The sequence below is a fragment of the Oryza glaberrima genome, chromosome 7, assembly GCF_000147395.1.
Source record: "Oryza glaberrima chromosome 7, OglaRS2, whole genome shotgun sequence".
NCBI classification, from domain to species: Eukaryota; Viridiplantae; Streptophyta; class Magnoliopsida; order Poales; family Poaceae; genus Oryza; species Oryza glaberrima.
In genome coordinates, this window is record NC_068332.1 from 22665908 (window position 1) to 22690063 (window position 24156).

At 42.3% G+C, this 24156-nt stretch overlaps 3 protein-coding genes and 2 long non-coding RNA genes across 10 annotated transcripts; 2 read left to right on the plus strand and 3 right to left on the minus strand.

Annotated features, from left to right (window-relative positions):
* Positions 1-71: 71 nt before the first annotated feature.
* LOC127779015 (uncharacterized) lies at positions 72-6067 on the minus strand. 2 transcript variants are annotated; one of them, XR_008018601.1, is made up of 4 exons: positions 5994-6067; positions 5343-5645; positions 4937-5252; positions 72-383 (listed from the first exon to the last, which is right to left on the minus strand). It is a non-coding gene; the product is annotated as an uncharacterized LOC127779015 (long non-coding RNA). The 2 variants fall into 2 exon arrangements; XR_008018600.1 differs by lacking the exon at positions 72-383 and having other exon boundaries at positions 4228-5252.
* On the plus strand, positions 1988-6671 carry LOC127779012 (peroxisomal (S)-2-hydroxy-acid oxidase GLO4). Of its 4 annotated transcripts, none has more exons than XM_052305660.1 (11): positions 1991-2151; positions 3367-3514; positions 3701-3825; positions 3932-3978; positions 4074-4151; positions 4231-4355; positions 4594-4654; positions 5004-5066; positions 5543-5612; positions 6023-6228; positions 6366-6671. In XM_052305660.1, exons 2-11 carry the CDS (start codon positions 3369-3371, stop codon positions 6543-6545), a joined length of 1101 nt encoding a protein of 366 aa, XP_052161620.1. In that variant the 5' UTR covers positions 1991-2151; positions 3367-3368; the 3' UTR covers positions 6546-6671. The 4 variants fall into 4 exon arrangements, with proteins under 4 accessions (XP_052161623.1, XP_052161620.1, XP_052161619.1 ...); XM_052305659.1 differs by having other exon boundaries at positions 1993-2151; positions 3362-3514; XM_052305661.1 differs by lacking the exon at positions 1991-2151 and adding an exon at positions 2170-2831 and having other exon boundaries at positions 3362-3514.
* Positions 6672-7149: 478 nt separating this feature from the next.
* Positions 7150-9430, minus strand: LOC127779013 (40S ribosomal protein Sa-2-like). The gene is made up of 5 exons (XM_052305664.1): positions 9179-9430; positions 8345-8607; positions 8059-8256; positions 7765-7969; positions 7150-7576 (listed from the first exon to the last, which is right to left on the minus strand). Exons 1-5 carry the CDS (start codon positions 9321-9323, stop codon positions 7470-7472), a joined length of 918 nt encoding a protein of 305 aa, XP_052161624.1. The 5' UTR covers positions 9324-9430; the 3' UTR covers positions 7150-7469.
* A 6681-nt stretch (positions 9431-16111) lies between these two features.
* LOC127778466 (uncharacterized) lies at positions 16112-24156 on the minus strand. The gene is made up of 3 exons (XR_008018510.1): positions 23944-24156; positions 18036-18082; positions 16112-17044 (listed from the first exon to the last, which is right to left on the minus strand). It is a non-coding gene; the product is annotated as an uncharacterized LOC127778466 (long non-coding RNA).
* On the plus strand, positions 18168-23917 carry LOC127778463 (sucrose synthase 3). Of its 2 annotated transcripts, XM_052305070.1 has the most exons (16): positions 18169-18313; positions 19178-19314; positions 19860-19989; positions 20085-20236; positions 20322-20514; positions 20692-20810; positions 20898-21114; positions 21225-21320; positions 21436-21609; positions 21717-21833; positions 21928-22094; positions 22173-22397; positions 22485-22803; positions 22889-23133; positions 23228-23366; positions 23463-23916. In XM_052305070.1, exons 2-16 carry the CDS (start codon positions 19205-19207, stop codon positions 23508-23510), a joined length of 2451 nt encoding a protein of 816 aa, XP_052161030.1. In that variant the 5' UTR covers positions 18169-18313; positions 19178-19204; the 3' UTR covers positions 23511-23916. The 2 variants fall into 2 exon arrangements, with proteins under 2 accessions (XP_052161031.1, XP_052161030.1); XM_052305071.1 differs by having other exon boundaries at positions 18168-19314; positions 23463-23917.

The window sequence follows — 24156 nt, forward strand, 5'->3', positions numbered from 1 at the left end:
TTAGGAGGAAGAAGGTCAATGGTGGGGGGGGATCCGGCAGTGGGTAGTCGTGTCCTTTTTAAAGATAATGGGAGATTGGAAACTTTGATTCAACTAAGCCAATTATATTAAAGTATACAACTAGCTGAGAATACTTCCAGCCTCTGCATAATCAAGATACACACAGAAAAAAATGCATAGGCACACTAGGTTTCCTCAAAACAGAAGAAACTATAGGAAGTGTTAAGAACCATCGATCCGAATACTAAATCGTTATCCATGCTCTTGGTAAAACACTCTCTGACCACCGACACCACCGGTTGGCATGCCAAAAAAAAATCCCGTGATCCCAACTTCTAAAGAATAACCCAGGTACAAAGCTAGTGAATAATAATCGAAATAACCTGCAAAAGAGAGACACATAGCTACGTAGCTCAGTAGCAGTCACTCCTAATAAAACATGAGGTCTCATATGTGCCACTTTAGGCCCTGTTTAGTTCCCAAACAAAAACTTTTCAACATGTCACATCGAATGTTTGGACACATGCATATAGTATTAAATATAGACAAATAAAAACTAATTACACAGATTGCGTGTAAATTGCAAGACGAATCTTTTAAACCTAATTGTGCCATGATTTGACAATGTGGTGCTATAGTAAACATTTGCTAATGATGGATTAATTAGGCTTAATAAATTCGTCTCACAGTTTACAGGCGGAATCTATAATTTGTTTTGTTATTAGGCTATATTTAATACTTCAAATGTATACCCGTATATCCGATGTGACATACCAAAATTTTTCGTCACGAACTAAACAGGGCCTTAGAACCTTAAAAAAAAAATCATGTTTTCAAACAGCATTTAAGTTGAATTAAATTTGGCAGAGGTAGTAGTACACTAGAACACAGACGAATGAATAACCCAGTACCATATGAAGTGTGTTTCACTTTCCCGGGGCACAAAGGTGTCTCTTTCTCTGAGAGAATGGTATTGCTGAAGCATTGCTCCCTCCGAAAAAAAAAAAAAAAAAAAGACAAACCCTGATTTTCGTGTCCAATGTTTGACCGTCCGTCTTATTTAAAAAAATTATGAAAAAAATTAAAAAGACAAGTCACGCATAAAATATTAATCATGTTTTATCATCTAACAACAATAAAAATACAAATTATAAAAAAATTTCATATAAGACGGACAGTCAAAGTTGGACATGGAAACTAAGAGTTTGCCTTTTTTGAGACGGAGGGAGTACATTATGAGCCATGATTCTCTCATCATGCAATGTCCCAGCAACCTCACATGTGCCACCACGATCTCCACAGATAATTGCAGCTGCTGCTGCTGTTGCCGCCTTCAATGCGAGTGATCACCATTCACCAATTCGCCATTCAGGTCTCTGCATTTCTCCATTGGTTCAGCTCTACTTTTTCAGATGGAAAAAGATCTCTGCCTTAATTAGGCCTAAAAGACTCGTCTCGCGGTTTCCAGGCGAGTTATGAAATTAGTTTTTTCATTCGTGTCCGAAAACCCCTTCCGACATCCGGTCAAACGTTCGATGTGATATCCAAAAATTTTCATTTCACCAACTAAACAGCCCATAATGCCGATCATGTAAAATTTGTAACCTCCTTTCTCAATAATGGTAGGTCCAATCTTTTGACCGACCCGGCAAAAGATCTCAAATTTTGAAAGCGAAGTGGCTGAATTGACCTGTGGATGTCTTGCAACTTCCACACAAGAAGATCAAGAGGTGATTCTAATATCAGCAAGTATATTAAAACGAATCAATTCACTATAAAATTTTTAGTCATAATAAAGGACGAATAAAAGAGAGATTCATTTTTCAATAAGCGAATAAAAAAAAACAATCTCTCTAATCAAGAACCTGGTCCCTCAATTATTTGCAAGATGGGGTCATCACTATTGTAGTAGGCGAGTGAAAAAAACATGTCAATCATTTCTGATTTGGTTTCTGACTTTGTGACCTGGAATCATGGATATGTCATGGAGTATGTCCAATATCTCTTGTCCTCTATCTGGCTTCTGACATCACACTCACCTAAATGTTGTTAGGAAGTGAGGACTGAGCTTTCCTCTCCTTCACTCGTACTGTTTCTGATATCATTGATTGCTATCCTCCTCCTCCTCCTTCCTCCCCTAAATCTCTAGAGGTATGGTGCTATTCTTGATCTTCCAACTCACTCTTACATGTGGAATGTTTTTGCTTTTGTTTTTCCAATCGAACTTGAATTCGATAAAAGAAAACTTGGTAGATTATCATGCTACTGTGAATCTTGAATGCTCCCAACTTATTGCAATAAAGGCTTGCTGTTGTTCATCAGTTCTTCCTTATCAGCTGTTTCGACAGATTTGGGGTTTGGTTTTTAATTCAGAGGAGGCATTTTCTTTTGGTTATGATGCCAATTTTGGTCGCTTACTGCTCCAATTAGGACCGATTTTGAGTCTTCCACTTTGGAGTTTGGACATGACTGGTTTGGTAGTAACTTACTACGAGTGATCAAAATGAACTATCCCAAATATCCTTCAATCATGATGCAGAGTTCCAGTTTGGTTTGCATCCTGTTCTTGGTAACCCTGAAGACAGAGGAGAAACCGGTCTATCCTTCCTAATTATCGCAGTTGTTCAGCGTTAATTCGAAGCAGAATCAAGCTATGCTTTTAGAGGATTGAAACCTTATATGGATTATCTACAAGAACCCTCTTCATTTTGAGATTGTAGCATTAGTATCTATTGGAGTAGTTTGCAGTAGCATGCCGGACTTGTCAGTGAGCTGACCTGAACAAAGAAGTACTCTGAAAAGCCAATTGTTCAGGATCAGTTTCAATTGAGGTATGCAGGTCAAGGAATCAATATTGAATTTAGTAGTTTGATTGTGGGGGTAATTTTGCTTTGCTATCCCCACTTTATTCTCAACTGTACTCACTGATTGGGAGTAGAAATCTACTGTTTGCCGCTTTTCATTGCCTGCCCCCCTTTGCATGATTGCATCTATGCAGTCTCCCAATAACTTGATCTATTAATTGGGTAGGAGATCTAGTATTCATGGTAGAAAGAGATGTGTGCCAAACAGTCTGAGTTGATCCTAGGGCAAGTTTGAGTGATGAAGTAATGGTATTTTTCGCAGTAAAACATTTTTAGATTACTACCTTCAAAATCGACAAGCGTGTCAACTCAAAAAATATATGTATTGTAGTCACATATTCTGGCGTGCCATTATAGTCTCACTGAAAAATTGGCATTGTTTTGATGGTTTGTGTGAATTTCTGAAGATGTATGGTTAAAGACAGATTTTCGATCTGAAATGAACATTAATATTTACCAGCAGTTAAATGTCAATGACTTTGTAAGAATTTTTGTAGTGCAGAAATGGAGGACAATCTACCAGTCAATGTCCGGGAGTATCAAGAACTCGCCAAAAAAGCGTTGCCAAAGATGGCTTATGATTACATCAATGGGGGAGCAGAGGATGAGCACACCCTGAGGGAGAATATCGCAGCATACACAAGAATTATGTACTGTTTATACCGAATTCTTAGGCCATAACTTTATTATTTTTATTCTTTTTTATTTGTGATGAAGTCAGAGCTTCATTATGCAAAGATGAACTAGGACTTCACATTATACTGAAACCTTAAGCCAGAGCTTCATTATTCAACAGTGTATTTAGACCATAAATTATATTGGTGTCGATTTTGCAGATTACGACCTCGCGTTCTTGTGGATGTGAGCAAGATAGACATGTCAACAACTTTATTAGGATACACCATGCGTTCACCCATAATTGTGGCTCCAACTGGGGGGCACAAATTAGCACATCCAGAAGGTCTTAAAACTAAAACCTTCTTTCAATTTTTAAATTGTGAATTATGTGATGTAATTATCTAAGCACTACAGTATCTCTATTTCTCTTGGTTGAATGCTTATTTCAGGGGAGAAGGCTACAGCAAGAGCTGCAGCATCATGTAACGCCATAATGGTTGGTAACAATTGACATTGTTCAGGATCATTTGGTCAAACACTTCCACTTTCTCCATGAATTGCTACACATTTTCATATGTTTCTCATTTACAGGTTCTTTCCTTTTCTTCCAGTTGCAAGATTGAGGATGTTGCCTCCAGTTGCAATGCCATTCGCTTTTATCAGCTATATGTATGGCATTCACATTTTGAATCAAAGATTTTCTTTTTACTCCTGATAATTTATCTGAAATTTGTCATAATCATTGTAGGTGTATAAGAATAGGAATGTTTCAGCAACATTAGTACGGCGGGCCGAGAGTTGTGGATTCAAGGCACTTCTTTTGACAGTTGACACTCCTATGCTCGGTCGGCGTGAAGCAGATATCCGAAACAAGTAATATGCTACCACAAATATTGTTCTGAAGATATATTTTTTAGATATAACAAAGATTTCATTGAGCAAATATTGCTCTGAAGATTCAGTCAATTACATATCCTCTGGAAGGATAAAACTTGGCAAGCATGCATAATGCAAGATAGTAGAAGTGAATATATTCACTGATGGCATTTTAGGATATTGTACAGTTATCATGGTACGAAATTCTGGTTACTAATTTCGATTGTTCACGCAGAATGGTTTTCCCACGGAGTGGTAATCTCGAAGGTTTAATGACAATAGATGACCATGATACCGTGAGTGAAATTTTTCGCTTGATAGAATCTCTTATATATGTCTCAATTAATCAGTTATTTTCTTGAAACAACTAAATGCTCATTTTTTTTATTTTTTTTAGAGAAGGGTATTTTCTACCCGGCCTCTATATCCAACCGGATATATACGGCCATTGAGATAGGGAACTTAGCCCCGCAAACAACCCAATCTAAAATTCGCTCCATAGGAGATTTGAATTCAGTACCTTTGGGTACTACTCAGGTCACTAAATGCTCATGGAGAATAAAAAGAACAGAACTAACCTTTTTCAGATGAACTTTCTTTCCTCCGAGAACACTTAAACACACTATCCTCTTCTCGGTTTCGCAGACAAACGGTTCTCAGCTCGAACGATTCGCACGAGCGACGCTGGATCCATCATTATCATGGAAGGTAACAAAGGACAGCAACAATTGATATTTTGATCATACATACCCACATTCTGCAATGAAGTTTCAGATTCTGCACCATGTGCTCTTCCGGTACTTCCAGCATCTTCAGAACAGCATGAACTCATCATTGCTGAAGAAAATCATCCATCTCATAGTACATCTACACTAGACGTATTCAAAGCCCATCCTATAGGAAACAGAGTGTGCTAATCAGCCACTAGAACATGCAGTGTAACATGCTGAAATGGTGACAGGAACCCGGCATGAGGACACTGACCTTAAATTTCTTCAGTACTTGCCATGTGTGTTCTTGCTAGGTGGTAGCTGCACTGAAGTCCTCTGAATTCTGAAACTGAAAGAGAGGAGCCACTTCATTGTGGATGGATAGCCAGTAGGACTAGTAATTAACTCTGCTTGCCAAACATTTTCTGACAGATAATAAGCTATGTGTACTGAACTTTCTAAATTTTTCTGCAGGATATAGAGTGGCTCAAGTCCATAACCAGCATGCCGATCTTTCTCAAGGGCATCGTCACCGCTGAGGACGGTAATTACTCCAGTTCATCCATCATCTTGGTCACTGAATAATTCACTGTCATGCATGTTAAATATATGTGATCCGAATTTTGTACTCATAGTATATTCGTATTAGTTATGTAATAGACTCTACTTTATAGGATTAGTTTCCTATTAGGACTCCTAGATTTCTCCTATATATATATCCCTTATAAGCCGCACAGGGAGGGTGCGATAGCCCAATGTATTCCCTGCGTTTGTATCCAACTCCTCTATAGTGATCATTGCTGGTCGGCGCCTGTGGTTTTCTCCCGCAAGGGTTTTCCACGTAAAATTCGTGTCTCCGTTGTGCATCTATTTTCATAACAATGCAAAATTATGAAATAAAAACTGTCATTAAGCAAGAACTGACCGGTGAAAACGAAAATGGGTGGCGTGCAGCGAGGAGAGCAGTGGAGGCCGGGGTGGCCGGCGTGATCGTCTCCAACCACGGCGCGCGGCAGCTGGACTACGCGCCGGCGACCATCGCCGCCCTGGAAGAGGTGGTCAGGGCGGTGGCCGGCGCCGTGCCGGTGCTGGTCGACGGCGGAATCCGGCGAGGCACTGACGTGTTCAAGGCCCTGGCGCTCGGCGCACGGGCGGTCATGGTAAGGCAGAAACACATTTCAATCATTCAAACCAGCAAACCAATCAAATTACTAATTTATGTAAAATTTCTTGCGTTTCAAACGAAAACTTGTTCAAACTTGTTGGGGGGGGGGGGGGGGTGGGGGGGGGGGCGCAGGTTGGGAGGCCGGTGTTCTTCGGGCTGGCGGCGAGGGGGGAGGCAGGCGCGAGGCACGTGATCGAGATGCTCAACGGCGAGCTGGAGGTGGCCATGGCGCTCTGCGGCTGCCGGAGCGTCGGCGAGATCACCCGCAGCCATGTCATGACCGAGGGTGACAGGATCAGGTCCCTGCTCTGATGAATCATTTCTCATCTGGCCAATGCAGCTTCAGGTCTAAAAATACAAGTGGGCTATGGGCCAACCCGTAAACCGATTTATAGGTAATAAAATTTGACCGACCCGTGAATCTATTTATATGCAAAATTAGTGGGTAATCCAAGGCATACTTATTTGGTCTATAACTATAAGTGGCTTCGCGGATCAGTCCAGTCACATCATATTCAGGTCTCAATGTGGGAGACTTTAGGATATGCAGTATATTGCAATTGGATTTATGGATAACGGGTAGTAACATGGTTGATGAAATGGTGAATAATTGAGCTTTAAGGTTAGCAGATTACCATATGCTACAGAACTGCAGAATTGGCCGAAAACTCTGTAGTTACCTTTCCCTTCCTATTGAGCGGTAGATCATTGTTGACAAATCTCAAATCAACTTTTTTGGTCAAATTTACTGTTTCAAATTTAAAAATTTTCGATCAGTTTCCATCGGTAGTTTAGCAATGCTTATGGTATTTCTTCAACAGGAGGTAATATGTCATTTTGAATCTCAAAAGGTAAATTATCTCAGAATACGGATCTCAGCCTCCCGTCAGGAATCGTGTAGCGTGTTTGGCAAGAATACAGTGAAAAGAGCATAGCATTGATCTGACAGTGAACAATAAGAACTATGAGGAGAAAACCCCATCAATTTGTTGTTGCAAACACATACACTTTGTTCGCAAAGCAGAATTGCTCTTGAAATAAAGCTATCCATGAGATTGTAACAAAAAAAAGGCTGGCTAGTTCGCAGTCCCAGCATTGTCAAGAACACAAAATTTGATTTGCATCTAAATAACTCAGTACTGTAAAAAGATTAAAGCTACTTAAATAGTGTCTACCAGCTGCTCCCGACAACAAACTCAGCCTCTGACCCATGAACTGGATCAGTTACTCTTTCACTCACTCCCCCCAGTTAGGGGTGGGTGCTGCCGCTGGGACTGGTGCACTGCCTTGTTCCCATCCAGGGGCAGGGGCAGCAGCCGTGTCCCATCCTCCGGCTGCAGGAGCTGCAATTGAGAATAAATATCAACATGTGAGAACTTTAAGAAGGGTTAGGCAAGAACCCGATAAAACATCAAAAGAGAGCACGTTGCATTTGGTTGGAGAACGCTAAATAGATACAAGGTAGTTTTCTTTCTATGGAATGCATGCATTTAGAATGTGATCATGTAAACAGAGTATTAAGTAATTCGACCTGGAGCAGCAGTCCAGTCAGCACCAGCCTGTGCTGGAACGGCAGCAGGTTGAGCTGCAGCGTCAGTGCCCCATTCTCCACCCCAGGTATCAGCCGCTGGGGCAGCATATTCCGCAACCGCACCATAATCAGGAGCCACCAGAGCCGCCTCTTCTTCCTCTTGCTCCTTCGCTTCCTCTGGGTCCCTGTAGAAGAACAGATCAACCTACAAAAAGGAAAAACAACATACATCAGTGATTATATTTCAGAATCCAAACATTACAGGCATGATACTAGTTTAGATTGCGAGTATACCATGACATCCCACTTGTGTCCTGGGAGAATTGTACCACGCATCTGGAGAACCATCCTGGCAAGAAGCCAGAATAGGCAACCAATGCTCTGCTTCCCCTTGTTGTTAGCAGGAATACCAATATCAACATAGCGCATTGGAGAGTCAGTGTCACAGAAGGCAATGGTAGGAATGTTTCCAAGTGCAGACTCCTTAATTGGCTGTACACATTACAACAGGCAGGCTTGAGAGTGCACTCAATTGGCAAATCAAATTACCAAGAAACAATCAAACATACTGAAATCTTACCTGATGATCAGTCCTGGGGTCAGTCAGGATAAGAAGGCGTGGCTCACTGAATGAGGTCTGCAGCTGGTTGGTAAATGTACCAGGAGTGTGCCTACCAGCAATGGCGTGAGCACCAGTGTACTGAGCAAACTTGAGAACAGCCCTCTGGCCATAGGGCCTCGCAGACTGCACAATGATGTCCTGAGGGTTTTCAATTGCAACAATGACCCTCGCAGCCAACTGGAGCTTCTCCCAGGTCTTGCCAAGGTTAATAATGTAGATACCTGAAAAACAGCATAGAAAGACCAACTAATTTACAACATAGTCAATTGAGAGCAGTAATTGTAAAGCAAAGAAATTTAACCTTAACATGATTCCATGGCTCACGCTTACGAGATCACACTCTACCATTCCACATTCTAGATGCTTTGGTCAAACAAATCACCCACATTTTCGAGAAGCACTTACAGCTATCTTACCAGTATAAACTAAATCAACTTAAATCGCTAAAAGGTAACAAAGGAATAACATTGCAAAACAATTATATGTTCATATGATTCAGCAAACAAACACTTATTAATTTCTACCTCATGTAAGATTATTAAATCAAGCAGACCAGCATTTTAACACATCAATAATTCTCAATAACCACTCTCCCGCGGTTTATCTAATAGACAGCAACAACCATACGCGCGTACAAGATCCAAGATAACAAAGCCATATATCGCTGGTTCATTTTTTTTCCACGCGAAATCAAATCAACAACACGAACAGATCTACCGGTAGCCGACGATCGTACACAAGAGTATCTGAGTATAATGCAGGCAGAGGGGGGGGGGGGTTTCAGATCGGTACCGTCAGTGCGGCGCTTGTAGACGTAGCGCTCCATCTGGAAGTCGCAGTTCTTGGTGCCGAGGTGGACGTCCGCGGCGAGCATCATCTGGATGTCCTGCTCCCGCTGGGACAGCGCCCGAGCGGCGGCACCGCCTTCCGCCGCCATCTTCGCCGCCGGGGGGTCTAGGGCTTCGGGCGCGTGCGCCGTGCGCGAGAGAGCGGAGGAGGTGGAGGAGGACGGCGGCGGCGGCGGCGGGAGAGGTCGCGAGGGGTTGGGGGGGATGGGAGAATTTATATGGGCCGAGGTGGGCTCTCGTTTGGGATAAAACCCTAGCTCCGGATCTTCTGCGGCCTGGGCTTTCCTGAGAAGCAGGAGGGCCTATATGGGTTTCTGCCAACTAAAAAGGTCTAATGTGCAAATAATTGGCCGTTTTGGTTTGATACCAAAAATATGCTATATGTGTTAGTTTGGATTGAGCCAAATATTTGATAGTGCCCCAATCCTATTTGATCATATTCTAGAAGTTTCTTCCTTATACAATGAGAATTTGGCTTTATATTGGTAACAATCCAAATGATTGCTAAATAATTTTACCCTACCAATATTTTGGTAGTGCCAAAGTTTACCTAGACTTTAGCACTACCAATGAATTGGTAGGGTAAAGAACCAAACAAGCCCAATATTTCTCTTTTTGAACCAGTAGATTTTTTTTCATTTTTGATAACCTGTTTTTTATAAGGGTCATCAGAGGGCGAAATGTTTACTTGAATATATCATGTCAAACGGATTTACGCAGGAGAAAACTTTTGTCATACAAGCACAGGAGACCTGAATAGAAAGAGTACATGGAGAATTACATAAAGATCAGCACAACTGCCGTGAAGGGTACATGTGACACACTAAAAGAATTGAGGGAGAGAGGAGGTGCTTGATGTTTTCCACCAACGAGATCACGGAATCAAAGTCCTAATCATAACTAAAGCCGACTCCATAGTTTTGTAACATCTAATCTACATGCAACCTTTAAGCACTAGAAGTTTAAAATTGCTAGAAAGCCTTCTGCCACGCACAAGTCGGCTCAAAATCCTGATATCAAAGTTGTAGTTGTCGAAGATCACCAGCATCTAGCCATCATGGATTCGATTTAATTTGCAAATTCTGATTAATGTCCGCCAATATCCTTTGGGAAAAGAAAACCCCAGAGGAGAGAGGTGTTTTTTTTCCCGTGGTTTTTATTTTTATCTACAACACGCACACAAGAGAAATACATAATGCAGCATTAAGCATGGTTACCTGTTCGACAAACACACGGCAAATACAGCATAGGCCCAGTTTGAGGGAGCTTGTCTCAGCTGCAGCTTTTCCCAAAAGCTGCTTCTGCTATAAGCCGCCCCAAACAGTCCACAGCTTCTGAGAATCTGCAGTTACAGATTCTAAAAAATGAACTAAGAAGCAAGAAGCTAGGTTGCAGAGCTTTTCCAGATTCTCAGAAACTGGCTACCAAACAGCTGCTTCTTAGAATCTAAAAACTCCCCCCAAACAAGCCCATAGAATATTTGGTTTTTCCTCATCAGGCTTATAGCTTTATACGGTTTCATGGACTTTGCACTCTCAGCCCATTAAAAATGTTTAATTTCGAGTGGGCCGATATCGGGCACCGACCAGACGTTAGCCCATTACGGTCCATTTTTTTGGGGAATGCTGGCCGTAGCTGTCGTCGATCTTGACACGGAGTCTTGGACAGAGAACCCAGCAAAATCAAATGCACCACCAAACTTGCACCACCTAAATACAAAATCATGAACATCCAAACCATTCCCAAAACCCCCAATCGATCGAGCACTGAGAAATTTTCAAATCTGCAACCGAATATGTACTACTCCCTCCTCCCCTACTAAATGTTTAACGCTATTGATTTTTTTAAACATGTTTGACCGTTCGTCTTATTCAAAAACTTTTCTGAAATATATAAAAGTATATGTATACATAAAAGTATATTTAACAATGAATCAAATGATAGAAAAAGAATTAATAATTACTTAAACTTTTTAAATAAGAAAAGGGTCAAACATATTAAAACAAATCAACGGCATCAAACATCTAGGGATGGAGGGAGTACTATCTTAGATCAATTGTATTCCCACCAAGGAACGACATGCGAATTAACGATGAGTAGAGCAATGGTCCCTGTGCACAGAAAGAAAGAAGATGAACCACTCCGGCGATGAGGGTCACGACTCTTGGGCTCATGGGCGGAGGTGTCGGCACCGGTTCACCGGGAGGATTGGAGGCGAAGAGCCACGGCAAACCACGAGGAAAAGGAATTGGGATCAGGTGCAGTCAAAAATAGTGACTGCACGTTAGCAACTGCACACAATATAGACCATCCATTTTTATGATCAATGGTCCAGATCTAAAGCTACAGTAACCATGTGAACAGTACCTCGTGCTACAGTGTCACTGACTACATACATACAGATCCGAGAAAAAGAGGGTAAAGGATCTCAAAAGAGCCGTGACGTATATAATCCGTGCCTGACACGTACATGGACGGCAATCTCATATATATGTTCGAGTCAAATTATAAATACACACGATCTCTTTAGTTGATTTACAAATAGTATATAAGTATTTTGTTTGTCGCATTATACTTTAACCTACCGATCGGGCACATACGTGTACGTCCACATGGATCAAGCTGTGGGTCCCAAGATCTGCCACGTCATCGACATCCAGCTTCAAGGCGACGCCGCCGCCGCCGCCGCTACAAGCAGCAACTGCGTGGTGTGCAGCACGGAGCCATCGCCGGAGTGGGTGGCCATCGGCTCGCCGTGCGGCCACCGCGTCGCCGTCTGCTCCGCCTGCATCATCCCCCTCCGCCGCCGCCGCACATCCGATAATGGAGTCGACGCCGCCGGCGCCGCTCTCTGCACGCTATGCGGCGCCCCCTGCCCCACGGCCGTCGTCGTCAGGGCCACCGCCGCCGGCGGCGGCGACCTGCTCACGCCCGACGCCCTCGCCGAGCTGGCGGCGGCGGCGGCCGCGGCGCCCGAGGCCGACGACGACTGGGCGGACTGCCGCTCTCGCGTGGTCCTGTACCACGTCGCGAGGGCAAGAACCTTCTTCGCCGGCGTTCTGCGTCGACGTCCCGCCGCCGCCGCCGATCGCCGGCGAAGCGCCGGCGAGGTCCTCGCCGAGCTCACGGCGGCGGCGGCGACGACCTCGGATGGCCGCGTCGGCAGGTTCTGGTACCACGCTTGCACGGGGACCTTCTTCGCCCTCAAGAAGCATTACAAGGCAATGAGGGTTGAATGCAATCAAGAAGGCCCTTGCTATCCAATTTGGGTAAGCTCATCCAATCCCAACTTGATTTTGTTTTGTTGAGTTAACAATGGCTAGCTGATTTAAATTAACAATGGAGAAAAGTTCAGATAGATTCGTAAAACCTAGGTATATATTTGAGAAAATCCCTTCCGGATCCATGAATTTTCGCCTAATCCCTCCCATGCCTTTGAATTTGGTCTTATCCTAAACGTACTCTTGAGTTTTCATTTTTATCCCCTATAGGCTATGTGCCCATTCCGTGAGTTGATTATCATTTGACCGTTAGATTTGTTCAAAAATATCATTATTACCCCTTTGTCTTACTTATTGCTTAGTATAGTAAATTGAAAAAAAAATTACGGCTCTCAACATCAAAGTTGATTTGTTTATAAAAACAAACAAGAAATAATTATTTGATCATAAATTTTGAAAACTAAAACTTAGATTTTTAAAATAAGTTTCAAATCAGATTTGATTAAATTCATTCAAAATTTTTTGCTGAAATTTAAACCCAAATAAGAAACAATTTCTCCTTTTCAAATTCCGCATAAAACCTTTTTTGGATTTCATTATTTTTAAAAAAATGTTTGAAAATTTAAATTTCGTTTTGAAATCTGGTGTCAATAATCATGTCCCTTTTAATTTAAAAACTCGAATTAAAATCTCGGACATATATATAGAGGATGAAGTAAAATTCAGAGATACGTAGGGATTGACCGAAAACTCGTGGTCACATAAGGAATTTTCTCATATGGTATATTAGATGTCCAGAACGATTTCACACAGCTATTTTGATGTAATTTCATGTACATGGTTTTGTAAAAAAATCGACGATAAATAGGTAGGAGTACGTAGTTTGCAATTCATTGGCTAAATATACAGTTTTCGGATAGCTTTGCCAAGATCTATAGTGAAATTAGAAGAAAAAAAATTGGCACTCTAGATCTAATTTACTATTCGTCATGTTGTCATTTATTTCTATTCCTTTATATAAAGATATAGCAATGCATGTCATCAGTTCACTCACATCTTTTAGAAACTAGAAAATAAATAAAACAAAATTCTAAACCTTTACAAGAACACCCGACATTAACTGCAATTCATTCACAATCAAAACTTTCAGGCCGCGATAAAACTTTTATGTTATAATTTTTTCTTTTTCAGATCAGCTGGATAACGTTTTTCTTCCTTATGATGCTTTTCGGAGCATTGATCGCAAGCGCTGGTGCAGACCAGACGAGCAATAAAAGGTGGATAGTGAAACGGTGTGTCGAGGGAAGTGGCATTGGACTGTCGATCGCTACTTTCTTCTTGTGCCTTTTCATGTGCCTACGGGATTAGTAATTACTACTACACCTGTTTCAAAATATAACAAACTAGTACATAATGAAACACATTCTGCAAATTCGTTGTAATATCCATATATTCTATACTAGATTATTACATTCTAGGACAGATGAAGTTATATTAAGTAACTGGTAAGTTTTTTTTTTTTTTGAGGAGAACGACAGCAGGAGATCTGCCAGAATTTAATTAGAAGGAAGAAAAAATAGTACAAACCAGTTCAGTCCAGAAAATAAAAAGAAAACGGTACAACAATACACGGCACGAAACAACAGAAAACTATGGAGGCCTAAAAGCCGAGCAACGGAGATCAAGATCTTGTTTTACTATATATGCCACTGCTCTCTCTGAGGTTGAAATGTTGTTGAAAATTCTCCTGTTTCTTTCTAACCAAACATTCCACCAAGTGGTAAGCAGAGCTCCTCTCATTGCCTTCTTTTGCTCCTTCGATCCCACGCAATCGATTTGGGCCCACCAATCAGAGGTTCCGACAGAGAGGCCAACATTGTTTGTAGGTAAATGCTGCCAGGAAGTAACTAGAGACCAAACTTCCTTGAAGAAGGGGCATTCGCTAAACAGATGATTAGTGTCTTCAAAGGCGCTTGTGCATAAACTACAAATCCAATTGCACGGCCAGTGTCTTCTCAACAAGTTTTGAGCTGTAAGAGTTTTCTGGTGGAGGACTAGCCAGCCAAAAAATTTTAAGTTTCGGCTCAGCCGGCGCCTTCCAGTGCGAAGAGAAATCTAAGGAAACAAAAGATCCTTGATATTGGAAAAGATAAGCACTCTTACTTGTGTAAACTTTGGATTCATTCCAGTTCCAAGAGATGTCATCAGGACGCGGGGTAAGTAGGACTCCCTGAAGCATGCTCCCAAGGTGAACAAGTTCGTGGATTTCTTCTACTGATGTTATTTGCCTGAAAGAGATCAACCAATTATTGTTATGGAGCTCTTGATGGACGCATTTTTGCTTTCTTTTTGCCAACTTGAAACACAGTGGTGCAATGTCTTTTGGGCAGCTGTTTTGTAGCCAATTGTCATGCCAAAAGCTTGTTTTTGCGCCATCACCTAGCTCAATTGTCGTTGCTGCCTGAAACAACCTTTTATCTGTATCATCACAGGGAATGCTCATGCCAGCCCATATGGTTTGTTTTCATCCTTCCAACCGAGCCAAAGCCAACGAAGACGAAGGGCTCGCGAAAACCTCTCTAAATCCAGGATGCCCAAACCACCCAAAACTTTTGGCTTACACACCGTCTGCCAATTAACTAAACTGCTGCCTGGGTTGGTTTTGTCAGGGTCTTCTCCTTTCCAAAGAAAAGATCTCCTAAAGCGATCAATTCTTTTTATCACCCATTTGGGCACTTGCAACGCGGTGAAGTGATGAATTGGCATAGAGCTTAGGACCGATTGGACCAACGTTTTCCTTCCGGCCGAAGTATAAGAACCTCCCTTTCCAGCCGGGAATTCGCTAGCCAATTTTTTCGATTAGCGGCAGGAAGTCGATTTTCCTTAGCTTTCGGATGTGGAGAGGCAGGCCAAGGTAGCGACAAGGGAATTGCTTTACCATTCCAGGGAAATTTGCAAGAAGAGATACGAGGTTGATGTTTTCACATCTGATCGGGTAGATCTCTGTCTTACTGATGTTTGTGTGAAGGCTAGAGGTTTGCGCAAAGAAAGTTAGGAGTCTCATAAGCACCGATAAGTCTGAAGCCTAAGGCTTTACAAAAACTGCCACGTCGTCTGCATACAGGGAGCACCTGAATCTGTCAAAACTCCCACCCATCGGAGAGAGAAGAGATGCATTTTCAGCCGCCTTAAGAATTCGATGAAAAGGTTCCATTGCTAGGATGAACAACATCAGCGAGAGCAGATCCCCTTGTCTAAGGCCTCGGACATGGTTTATTGCTTGCCCCGGAGATCCATTGAGAAGCACTTGGGAGGAAGAGGTAAGTTTATAGATCGATCGTTCCAATTGAACGTGCATGGTACGTATCATCATGAAAGAATTGATATTTTGTTGAATAATAATTCTCCAATAAAAACCAGTGAAAATTGTTTCTTTGCAAGTACTTGGTTGTCAGATGTTTAGGGTGAAAAATGATTGTGATTGGTTGGCATAAAAAAATAGATAAAGAAATTAAATGAAGAAATGCTATGACTGATTAAGACGAGGAGGTAGATAGAGAAGTGATTGTATTTTGAGATACATTGGAATCATGAATATATTTTAAGACTGAGAGAGTGGTTGCCAAGCACGCTGGGAAGGACCAAAACTCACAAGCAAAAGGAGAACGGTGACGCAGAATGTACTGAAATTCAGGAGCTGAACTGAAAATGCATGATGAGTACTCGTTTGCATTGAAGCAGATGGCTAGACATGCAATTTTTTTTTTTTTGAAATAACCCACGTAAGACAGTGCGAAGTTAGTATATAACATGAAAAATTACTACATCTGTCTCAGAATAAACTAATCTAATACGAGTTATGATATTATCCTAATACCACGAATCTAGATAGATGCCTATCAAGTTAAAGTCATGTACTAAAATGACTTATTCAGAGACGGAGGTAGTACACGATTACAATTCTACTCCCTCCTTCCCATAATATAAGGGATTTTGAGTTTTTGCTTGCACCGTTTGACCACTCGTCTTATTCAAAAAATTTGTGCAAATACAAAAAACGAAAAGTTGTACTTAAAGTACCTTGGATAATAAAGTAAGTCACAAGAAAAATAAATAATAATTTCAAACTTTTTTAATAAGACGAGTGGTCAAATAGTGCAAGTAAAAAATCAAAATTCCTTATATTATATTATGGGACTTATATTATGGGACGGATGGAGTAGAAGATTGTAGCCAAGAAAAAAAACAAAAACAATCACACCGCCACCTGGCAGGCATGCATCTTAGGTCGGCACATTGAGAGGTCGGCAGTAGACGAGTTACCCTACACAGCTGCTTCTTCAGTGAGCTAGCTGCATGTTCTGTTCTGCATTTGCATTGCAGGCAGCAGCTAGCAACAGTTTGCAGGAACAATCGATAATCCATTGTGTCAGGGAGGAACATGGAGAAAAACCGGGGCTGGAGACGAACGGGAGCAGCTGTACCGTACGTTTCTGAAGGCTGAACCCATCTGCGAAATCCGCAGATTGGTTTGTTCAATTCCAACTTGCAGTCCTTCAGATTGGTTGCATGTTCCAACCGTAGTACATCTGAAAAATGAAGTGTTAAATACCTTGAGAAGACCTTCATGGAAGCATGCCTGCAGGCGATTAGCTAAGAAAAAAAAATTAAATGTACTTTTCGAAACTTAATTTTGGAGTTAGATTTTAGGGTGTTTCTATCGTAGTGTATTTTCTACTATTGCAGTTTAAACCGCTAATAGTCAGATATAAAATTTTATCTATAGATCATATATAAATCATTTTTAGTTGCTTCGTTCATTTTTCTACCACTTATCAACCATAGCTCAACCGATCAATTGACAATAAAAGTTACTAAACGACATCGCTCATCACACACCCAACGCTCACCGATGGGTGCCTCTCGACACGAGTTTAGCACTTGTGCAACATATATGCGTGCGATGAACATCTACTGATGCGCCATGCGAATTTTAGCGTTCGTTCATGACGCTTCCAACGGCACAGAGGCTGAGCAGCAGCATGCATGCATGGCTCTTGTGAAAACAAAAAAGGTTACTGGTAAATGACATGCTGCTGTAGCTAGCTAGCAGAATGCAAGGCCCATGCATATGCAATGCTATGCGACAAGTACAGTACCAGCATGTATGGTAGCCAGCTAACTAATCTATCAGCAGAGGCAGCAAGCTCGTGCATGGTGTGATGCATTTCTCTCCAGTAATCTAGTGGTAATTTTCACCCAAAGCGTTGCTCATATGGACAGTAATTAGTAATATTACCAAGGTTCACAACCCCGTTACCTGACCAAAAGCTACTCACGAATGGTATCTCTGGTTTTCGTTAAAACCGTTGGTAAACCAGCAAAAATAGACAAAATTTGTCAAAATTTTAAATTTTAGTTTTTTTTTTTAACTTAGCCGGGAAACCTTGAAGTTTGTGCTGTCGAGCTGTCCTGGGAAGGACGGTTTTGGTTGGGATTGTGAACCCTGGTTACTGCACTTCATTTTTGAACAGATATTAGTGCAACAGACAAATGCCAACGCATTTTTTTTCTGTTTACCGGCAAGCTGAAGCTTTTACGATCCCCATACAGCCGTTGCTGCAAACCTGCCAAGAAAGAGCAGCAGAAACAGGTGTCATTTTGTGGTGGAAAGCCAAGTAAAGTAAACAGAAGATGGAAGATAGTGAGGACCAGGGAGTGAGGCAGGGGACACATGGCCCACGCCTCCCTGCACATTTTCGTGTATAAATACAGGTCGATGCATCGCTCTCCCAGCATCCATCGGTTCTCTGCTCTGTTCATCCATAGAGTTTCCTCCTCTTCTCCTTCAGTGCAAGGTAGAGAAGAGCATGTGTGTGTGTGTGTGTGAACTGTGAAGTGCAGAGTGCTTCTGTAGTTCTGTGTTATGTCCATAGTGATCTTGTTAGGATTGTTGCTATGGATGCATGATGTTATGGTTGATCTCTGAATTACAGTAGGGACTTTTCTGAGATCTCTGGATTAGTGGGGGGTGCTAAATTTTTTTCTGGTTGCATCAGCTTGGGTTTCTGGGATTGGTGTGGGTTCTTGCTCTGAATTTTGGTTCAGAATGTCGATTTGTTTGTGTTTGTTCTCTGAAGTTGAGAGTAACTATGATCCATCCAGCACAGAACTGCAGGTCCTGCCTGCCGGCTGCATATACAGGACATGCCATTTTGCAAGCTCTGGGCTTATGGTTTCTCTTTTGGAGTTCTTCTTCTTGCATGATCTGTGTTCTCTAACAAAGGAAGCAAGATTTAGCAACTTTATTCAGAGACAAGAAAAGGATCTGGCAACCTTTTGTTTCTGTTTTATCCTACTCGTAAAGATTGTTATTTAAGCAAAAATTTCCCAAAAGTTTTAAATATAATTTCCATGATGTGCCACTCTCATGTCCTTGAACCTGGCACTCATTATGGGCTCCTCAGAAGTGCTGTAGCTAATGTCACTAATCTTTTGTATCTTTGTTCGTAGTCTTGTATTTTATGATGCTTATCCCTTCGTGCTTTCCATGTTTGATGTCCAAATGTCATGGCAATGTTTTTGACTTCTAGTAGGGGTTTTAGTACCTTTTTGTTAGATAAGTACATCCAAATTCTGTTTATTTATTCAAAAATCATTCTGTTTATTCACTGAAAACATTTGTCCATTCAATGGACTCATAAACTGTCTGTGTTTTTCAGGCTTGAGGATCCAACTAGAAGATAGCAATGGGGGAAACTACTGGAGAACGTGCCCTGACCCGTCTCCACAGCATGAGGGAGCGCATCGGCGATTCCCTCTCCGCGCACACCAATGAGCTTGTGGCTGTCTTCTCAAGGTTTGCACTTAAATCCTTCTCATTTTAATTTGTATTGATCTACAAGTACAAAGATCTAGTTCAAATGATGCATATTGATCGCTTTGTTTATCTCAAAGTTATGCTGATGTTAGCTGGATAAAGAGTGCATTTACTACATGCCCAATACAACCATGATCTTAGCTGTAAATTGTTAAGTCTGATGATCACCCCTGAATATATCTGCTATTATCCATTCCGTCGTTTCTATAATATCCTTTTGTAACTCTCAGTAGAAGTGCTTTTAATTTTTCAGTTGGAGAGAACAATTTCTGACGGTGATCTGTTTTAATTGTTCTGTATAGTGTCAAGAAATATTCCTGTATTTCCAATATAGTGCTTTTTACAGTTCCATCATATCAATGGATTAACATATGGAACAAAAAAAATATTTAAATCGGTTCTCTTTGTTTAAAAAAAAGGAAAAAAGTTTTTGTTCATTCCCACAAAACAATACATTTTCGAATTTCAAGTAATACAAAGTTGGTAAATCTAAAATAACTGTTGTTATGCAATTTTCTGTTCAGGCTTGTGAACCAAGGAAAGGGAATGCTACAGCCCCACCAGATCATTGCTGAGTACAACACCGCAATCCCTGAGGGCGAGCGTGAGAAGCTGAAGGACTCTGCCTTAGAGGATGTCCTGAGGGGAGCACAGGTTTGCATCAGCAGAACTCACTGCACTATCATGCTGAATGGTACTCCCAAATGTTCAGCTCTGATGTAAAAAAATGTTGCTGGTTTGTTGTGCAGGAGGCGATTGTCATCCCTCCATGGATTGCCCTTGCCATTCGCCCAAGGCCTGGTGTCTGGGAGTATCTGAGGATCAATGTAAGCCAGCTTGGTGTTGAGGAGCTGAGTGTCCCTGAATACTTGCAGTTCAAGGAGCAGCTTGTGGATGGAAGGTATCTGGAGCTGTGATTTTAACCAATACCATGCTTAAAGTTATACCTTAGATTCCTGATTTGACAATCATGTGATTGTTTTCAGCACCCAGAACAACTTTGTGCTTGAGCTGGACTTTGAGCCATTCAATGCCTCCTTCCCTCGCCCATCGTTGTCGAAGTCTATTGGCAATGGGGTGCAGTTCTTGAACAGGCACCTGTCGTCAAAGCTGTTCCATGACAAAGAGAGCATGTACCCCCTGCTCAACTTTCTTCGTGCGCACAACTACAAAGGGATGGTAGGTTACACTTTCCGATTTCTTGATTTGATTAACCGATCCATATATTTACTATGATTTATAAACTAGTGTGTTGTCTGAATCATTGTATTCATTGCCTTTGCCATGACAACTGGAACTACTACTCATTGCTGAATCAAGCGGAGTTTGCAATAACTTATGTCCGTCCTTTTTCAGACCATGATGTTGAACGACAGGATTCGCAGTCTCGATGCTCTCCAAGGTGCATTGAGGAAGGCAGAAAAACATCTTGCAGGCATTACAGCTGACACCCCATATTCCGAGTTCCATCACAGGTACTGCACAATCGTCATGCAATGTCTGACCAAATAGAAGTTACTATCAATGCATATCTGACAATGTTCTTTCATCAATAAATTTAGGTTCCAAGAGCTTGGTTTGGAGAAGGGTTGGGGTGACTGCGCTCAGCGAGTGCGTGAGACTATTCACCTTCTCTTGGACCTTCTTGAGGCCCCTGAGCCGTCCGCCTTGGAGAAGTTCCTTGGAACAATCCCAATGGTGTTCAATGTTGTTATCCTCTCCCCGCATGGTTACTTTGCACAGGCCAATGTCTTGGGGTACCCTGATACCGGTGGGCAGGTAATATACTATCCAGTTCTACGAGCTGGAATGTTACCTCTTTATATAATTGAAACCACCAAGAGTCCAAGACTGATGCCCCAGTTTTCTTATGTGATGGCAACTTACAGGTTGTCTACATTTTGGATCAAGTCCGTGCTATGGAGAATGAGATGCTGCTGAGGATCAAGCAACAAGGTCTAAACATCACACCAAGGATTCTCATTGTAAGTTTTTTATTTGAATGTAAATTCTCATTGTAAGTTCAATACCCAATAAGGTCAATTACAACCTTGCACTTTAATTGATTCCAAATAATGAGGCCTTTTTGGTATTACATAGGTGACCAGGTTGCTACCTGATGCGCATGGCACCACATGTGGCCAGCGCCTTGAGAAGGTCCTAGGCACTGAGCACACTCATATCCTGCGTGTGCCATTCCGAACAGAAAATGGGACTGTTCGCAAATGGATCTCGCGTTTTGAAGTCTGGCCTTACCTGGAAACTTACACCGATGTATGTCTCATCTTCCAACAAGTTTATTGTCATCGTTTCATCAAAATGATCAGCTTAGGTTCCTTAAAAAAAATGATCAACTTATCATTCTTTTCTGTTGCTTTCAGGATGTGGCACACGAGATTTCTGGAGAGCTGCAGGCCACCCCTGACCTGATCATTGGGAACTACAGTGATGGCAACCTTGTTGCATGTTTGCTGGCACACAAGTTGGGTGTCACTCATGTACGAATTCTAGCACCTTATTCAATACATTTTTTTTATGATAAGCATAGTATTTCAATTATTCACTGTAGTATTCTTGTTCCATCATGTGCAGTGTACAATCGCCCATGCACTTGAGAAAACCAAGTACCCCAACTCCGACCTTTACTGGAAGAAGTTTGAGGATCACTATCACTTCTCCTGCCAGTTCACAGCTGACCTGATTGCAATGAACCATGCTGACTTCATCATCACAAGTACCTTCCAGGAGATTGCTGGAAAGTAAGATTTTCCTTTTACAAACTTTCTGGATATTTGTAAATGGCATAAGCTGATCTTACATCATCATCCAATTTTCAGCAAGGAAACTGTGGGGCAGTATGAGTCTCACATGGCATTCACAATGCCTGGCCTTTATCGTGTTGTCCATGGTATCGATGTCTTTGACCCCAAGTTCAACATCGTCTCTCCTGGTGCTGACATGTCCATCTACTTCCCATTCACCGAATCACAGAAGAGGCTCACCTCTCTCCATTCAGAGATAGAGGAGCTACTCTTCAGTGATGTTGAAAACACTGAGCACAAGTGAGTATTGTATAATCTTTTACCAGTTTGAGTTGTAACTCAACATATGCATATCATGCCTGTTATCTTACTGGACTACCTCTGTAGGTTTGTTCTGAAGGACAAGAAGAAGCCAATCATCTTCTCGATGGCTAGGCTAGACCATGTCAAGAATTTGACTGGTCTGGTTGAGTTGTATGGTCGGAACCCTCGCCTGCAAGAGCTAGTAAACCTTGTGGTTGTCTGTGGTGACCATGGCAAGGAATCCAAGGACAAAGAAGAGCAGGCTGAGTTCAAGAAGATGTTTGATCTGATCGAGCAGTATAATTTGAATGGCCACATCCGCTGGATCTCCGCTCAGATGAACCGTGTCCGCAATGGTGAGCTCTACCGCTACATCTGCGACATGAGGGGAGCCTTTGTGCAGGTGATGAACACTGTCAAGCTATGAGCTCTCCAACAAATTTGTAGTGTTAGCTAGTTCTGATTTTCTCTTTTCTTTTTGCAACCAGCCCGCTCTCTATGAGGCCTTTGGGCTAACTGTGATTGAGGCCATGACCTGTGGTCTTCCAACATTTGCAACTGCCTATGGTGGTCCAGCCGAGATCATCATGCACGGCGTGTCTGGCTACCACATTGATCCTTACCAGAACGACAAGGCCTCGGCGCTGCTCGTGGAGTTCTTTGAGAAGTGTCAGGAAGACCCAAACCACTGGATCAAGATCTCGCAGGGTGGACTTCAGCGCATCGAGGAGAAGTATGCAAAATTCTCATCTTACCATGTTACCATATGATGAAGATGAACACTATCTAGGATCTAACTGAGATGTTGCCACTTGATATCGATGCAGGTACACATGGAAGCTCTACTCTGAGAGGCTGATGACTCTCTCCGGTGTCTACGGTTTCTGGAAGTACGTCACCAACCTCGACAGGCGTGAGACACGCCGCTACCTGGAGATGCTGTACGCCCTCAAGTACCGCAAGATGGTATGCGCAACATTATCGTACTTTCCTTCATCCATTTCATCTCAGCCTATAGCCTTTGTGCTTATTCTTGTACTGTTGCTTTGTGTTCTTGTGCAGGCTACCACCGTTCCATTGGCCATTGAGGGAGAGGCCTCCACCAAATGATCTGGCCTTACCCGGTGAAAAGAATGGGCAATGGGTGCTCCATTGTTGCAGTGCTGATCCAGGGGTGAAGAAAAACAGAAATCGAGGAACGAGTGCATCCATTTAGTTTCTAAGGGTTTAGTTGATTTCAGGGCCAGTTCTTGTGGGGTTTTCAATGGAAGAAATTGATGTAATGCTCTGGCCTTTTCATGGATACTATGAATAAAATAAATGAATAACAAGATTCTCTATGACTCTATGTTGATGGCATTGCCATATCTCTTTATTTCCCCTAAAAATCCGCCCCAAAATATTCCCTAGTTTTTGAAGTGATCTACGCTTTCTCTTAGCTAGTGCCCCAGAAATCGTAGAAAATCCCCAAACTAAGCCATTCGTGCCACTGAATGTTCAGAGATGATTTGCAAATTGCAACCGCTTGAAGGAAAACACTCACCGTCGCAGGCGACCGGTGGCCGGAAGAGGCAGCGGTAGGAGAAGCAGCCGGCGACGAGCCGAGACGGCGGCGAAGTAGCGATCCCCACCGACGGTGTGCAAAGCGGCCACCCAGCTCGACGCTCCCGCACGCAGCGCCGCCGCCGCCGCCCGCCGCCGACGACGAGGCCGGTGGCTCTCGCCTCTCGCCTCTCGCCTCGGCCCAAAAAAAATT

Coding starts and splice junctions, on each gene's coding strand:
- LOC127779012 (XM_052305660.1), top strand. CDS start 3,369: ATGGAGGACAATCTACCAGTCAATGTCCGGGAGTATCAAGAACTCGCC. Junction 4,655..5,003: donor CAATAGATGACCATGATACC/GTGAGTGAAATT, acceptor TCGGTTTCGCAG/ACAAACGGTTCTCAGCTCGA. Junction 5,613..6,022: donor CATCGTCACCGCTGAGGACG/GTAATTACTCCA, acceptor GGTGGCGTGCAG/CGAGGAGAGCAGTGGAGGCC.
- LOC127779013 (XM_052305664.1), bottom strand. CDS start 9,323: ATGGCGGCGGAAGGCGGTGCCGCCGCTCGGGCGCTGTCCCAGCGGGAG. Junction 7,970..8,058: donor GACACAAGTGGGATGTCATG/GTATACTCGCAA, acceptor TCCTTTTTGTAG/GTTGATCTGTTCTTCTACAG. Junction 7,577..7,764: donor TGACTGGACTGCTGCTCCAG/GTCGAATTACTT, acceptor TCTCAATTGCAG/CTCCTGCAGCCGGAGGATGG.
- LOC127778463 (XM_052305071.1), top strand. CDS start 19,205: ATGGGGGAAACTACTGGAGAACGTGCCCTGACCCGTCTCCACAGCATG. Junction 20,515..20,691: donor CGCACAACTACAAAGGGATG/GTAGGTTACACT, acceptor GTCCTTTTTCAG/ACCATGATGTTGAACGACAG. Junction 22,398..22,484: donor GTTGAAAACACTGAGCACAA/GTGAGTATTGTA, acceptor CTACCTCTGTAG/GTTTGTTCTGAAGGACAAGA.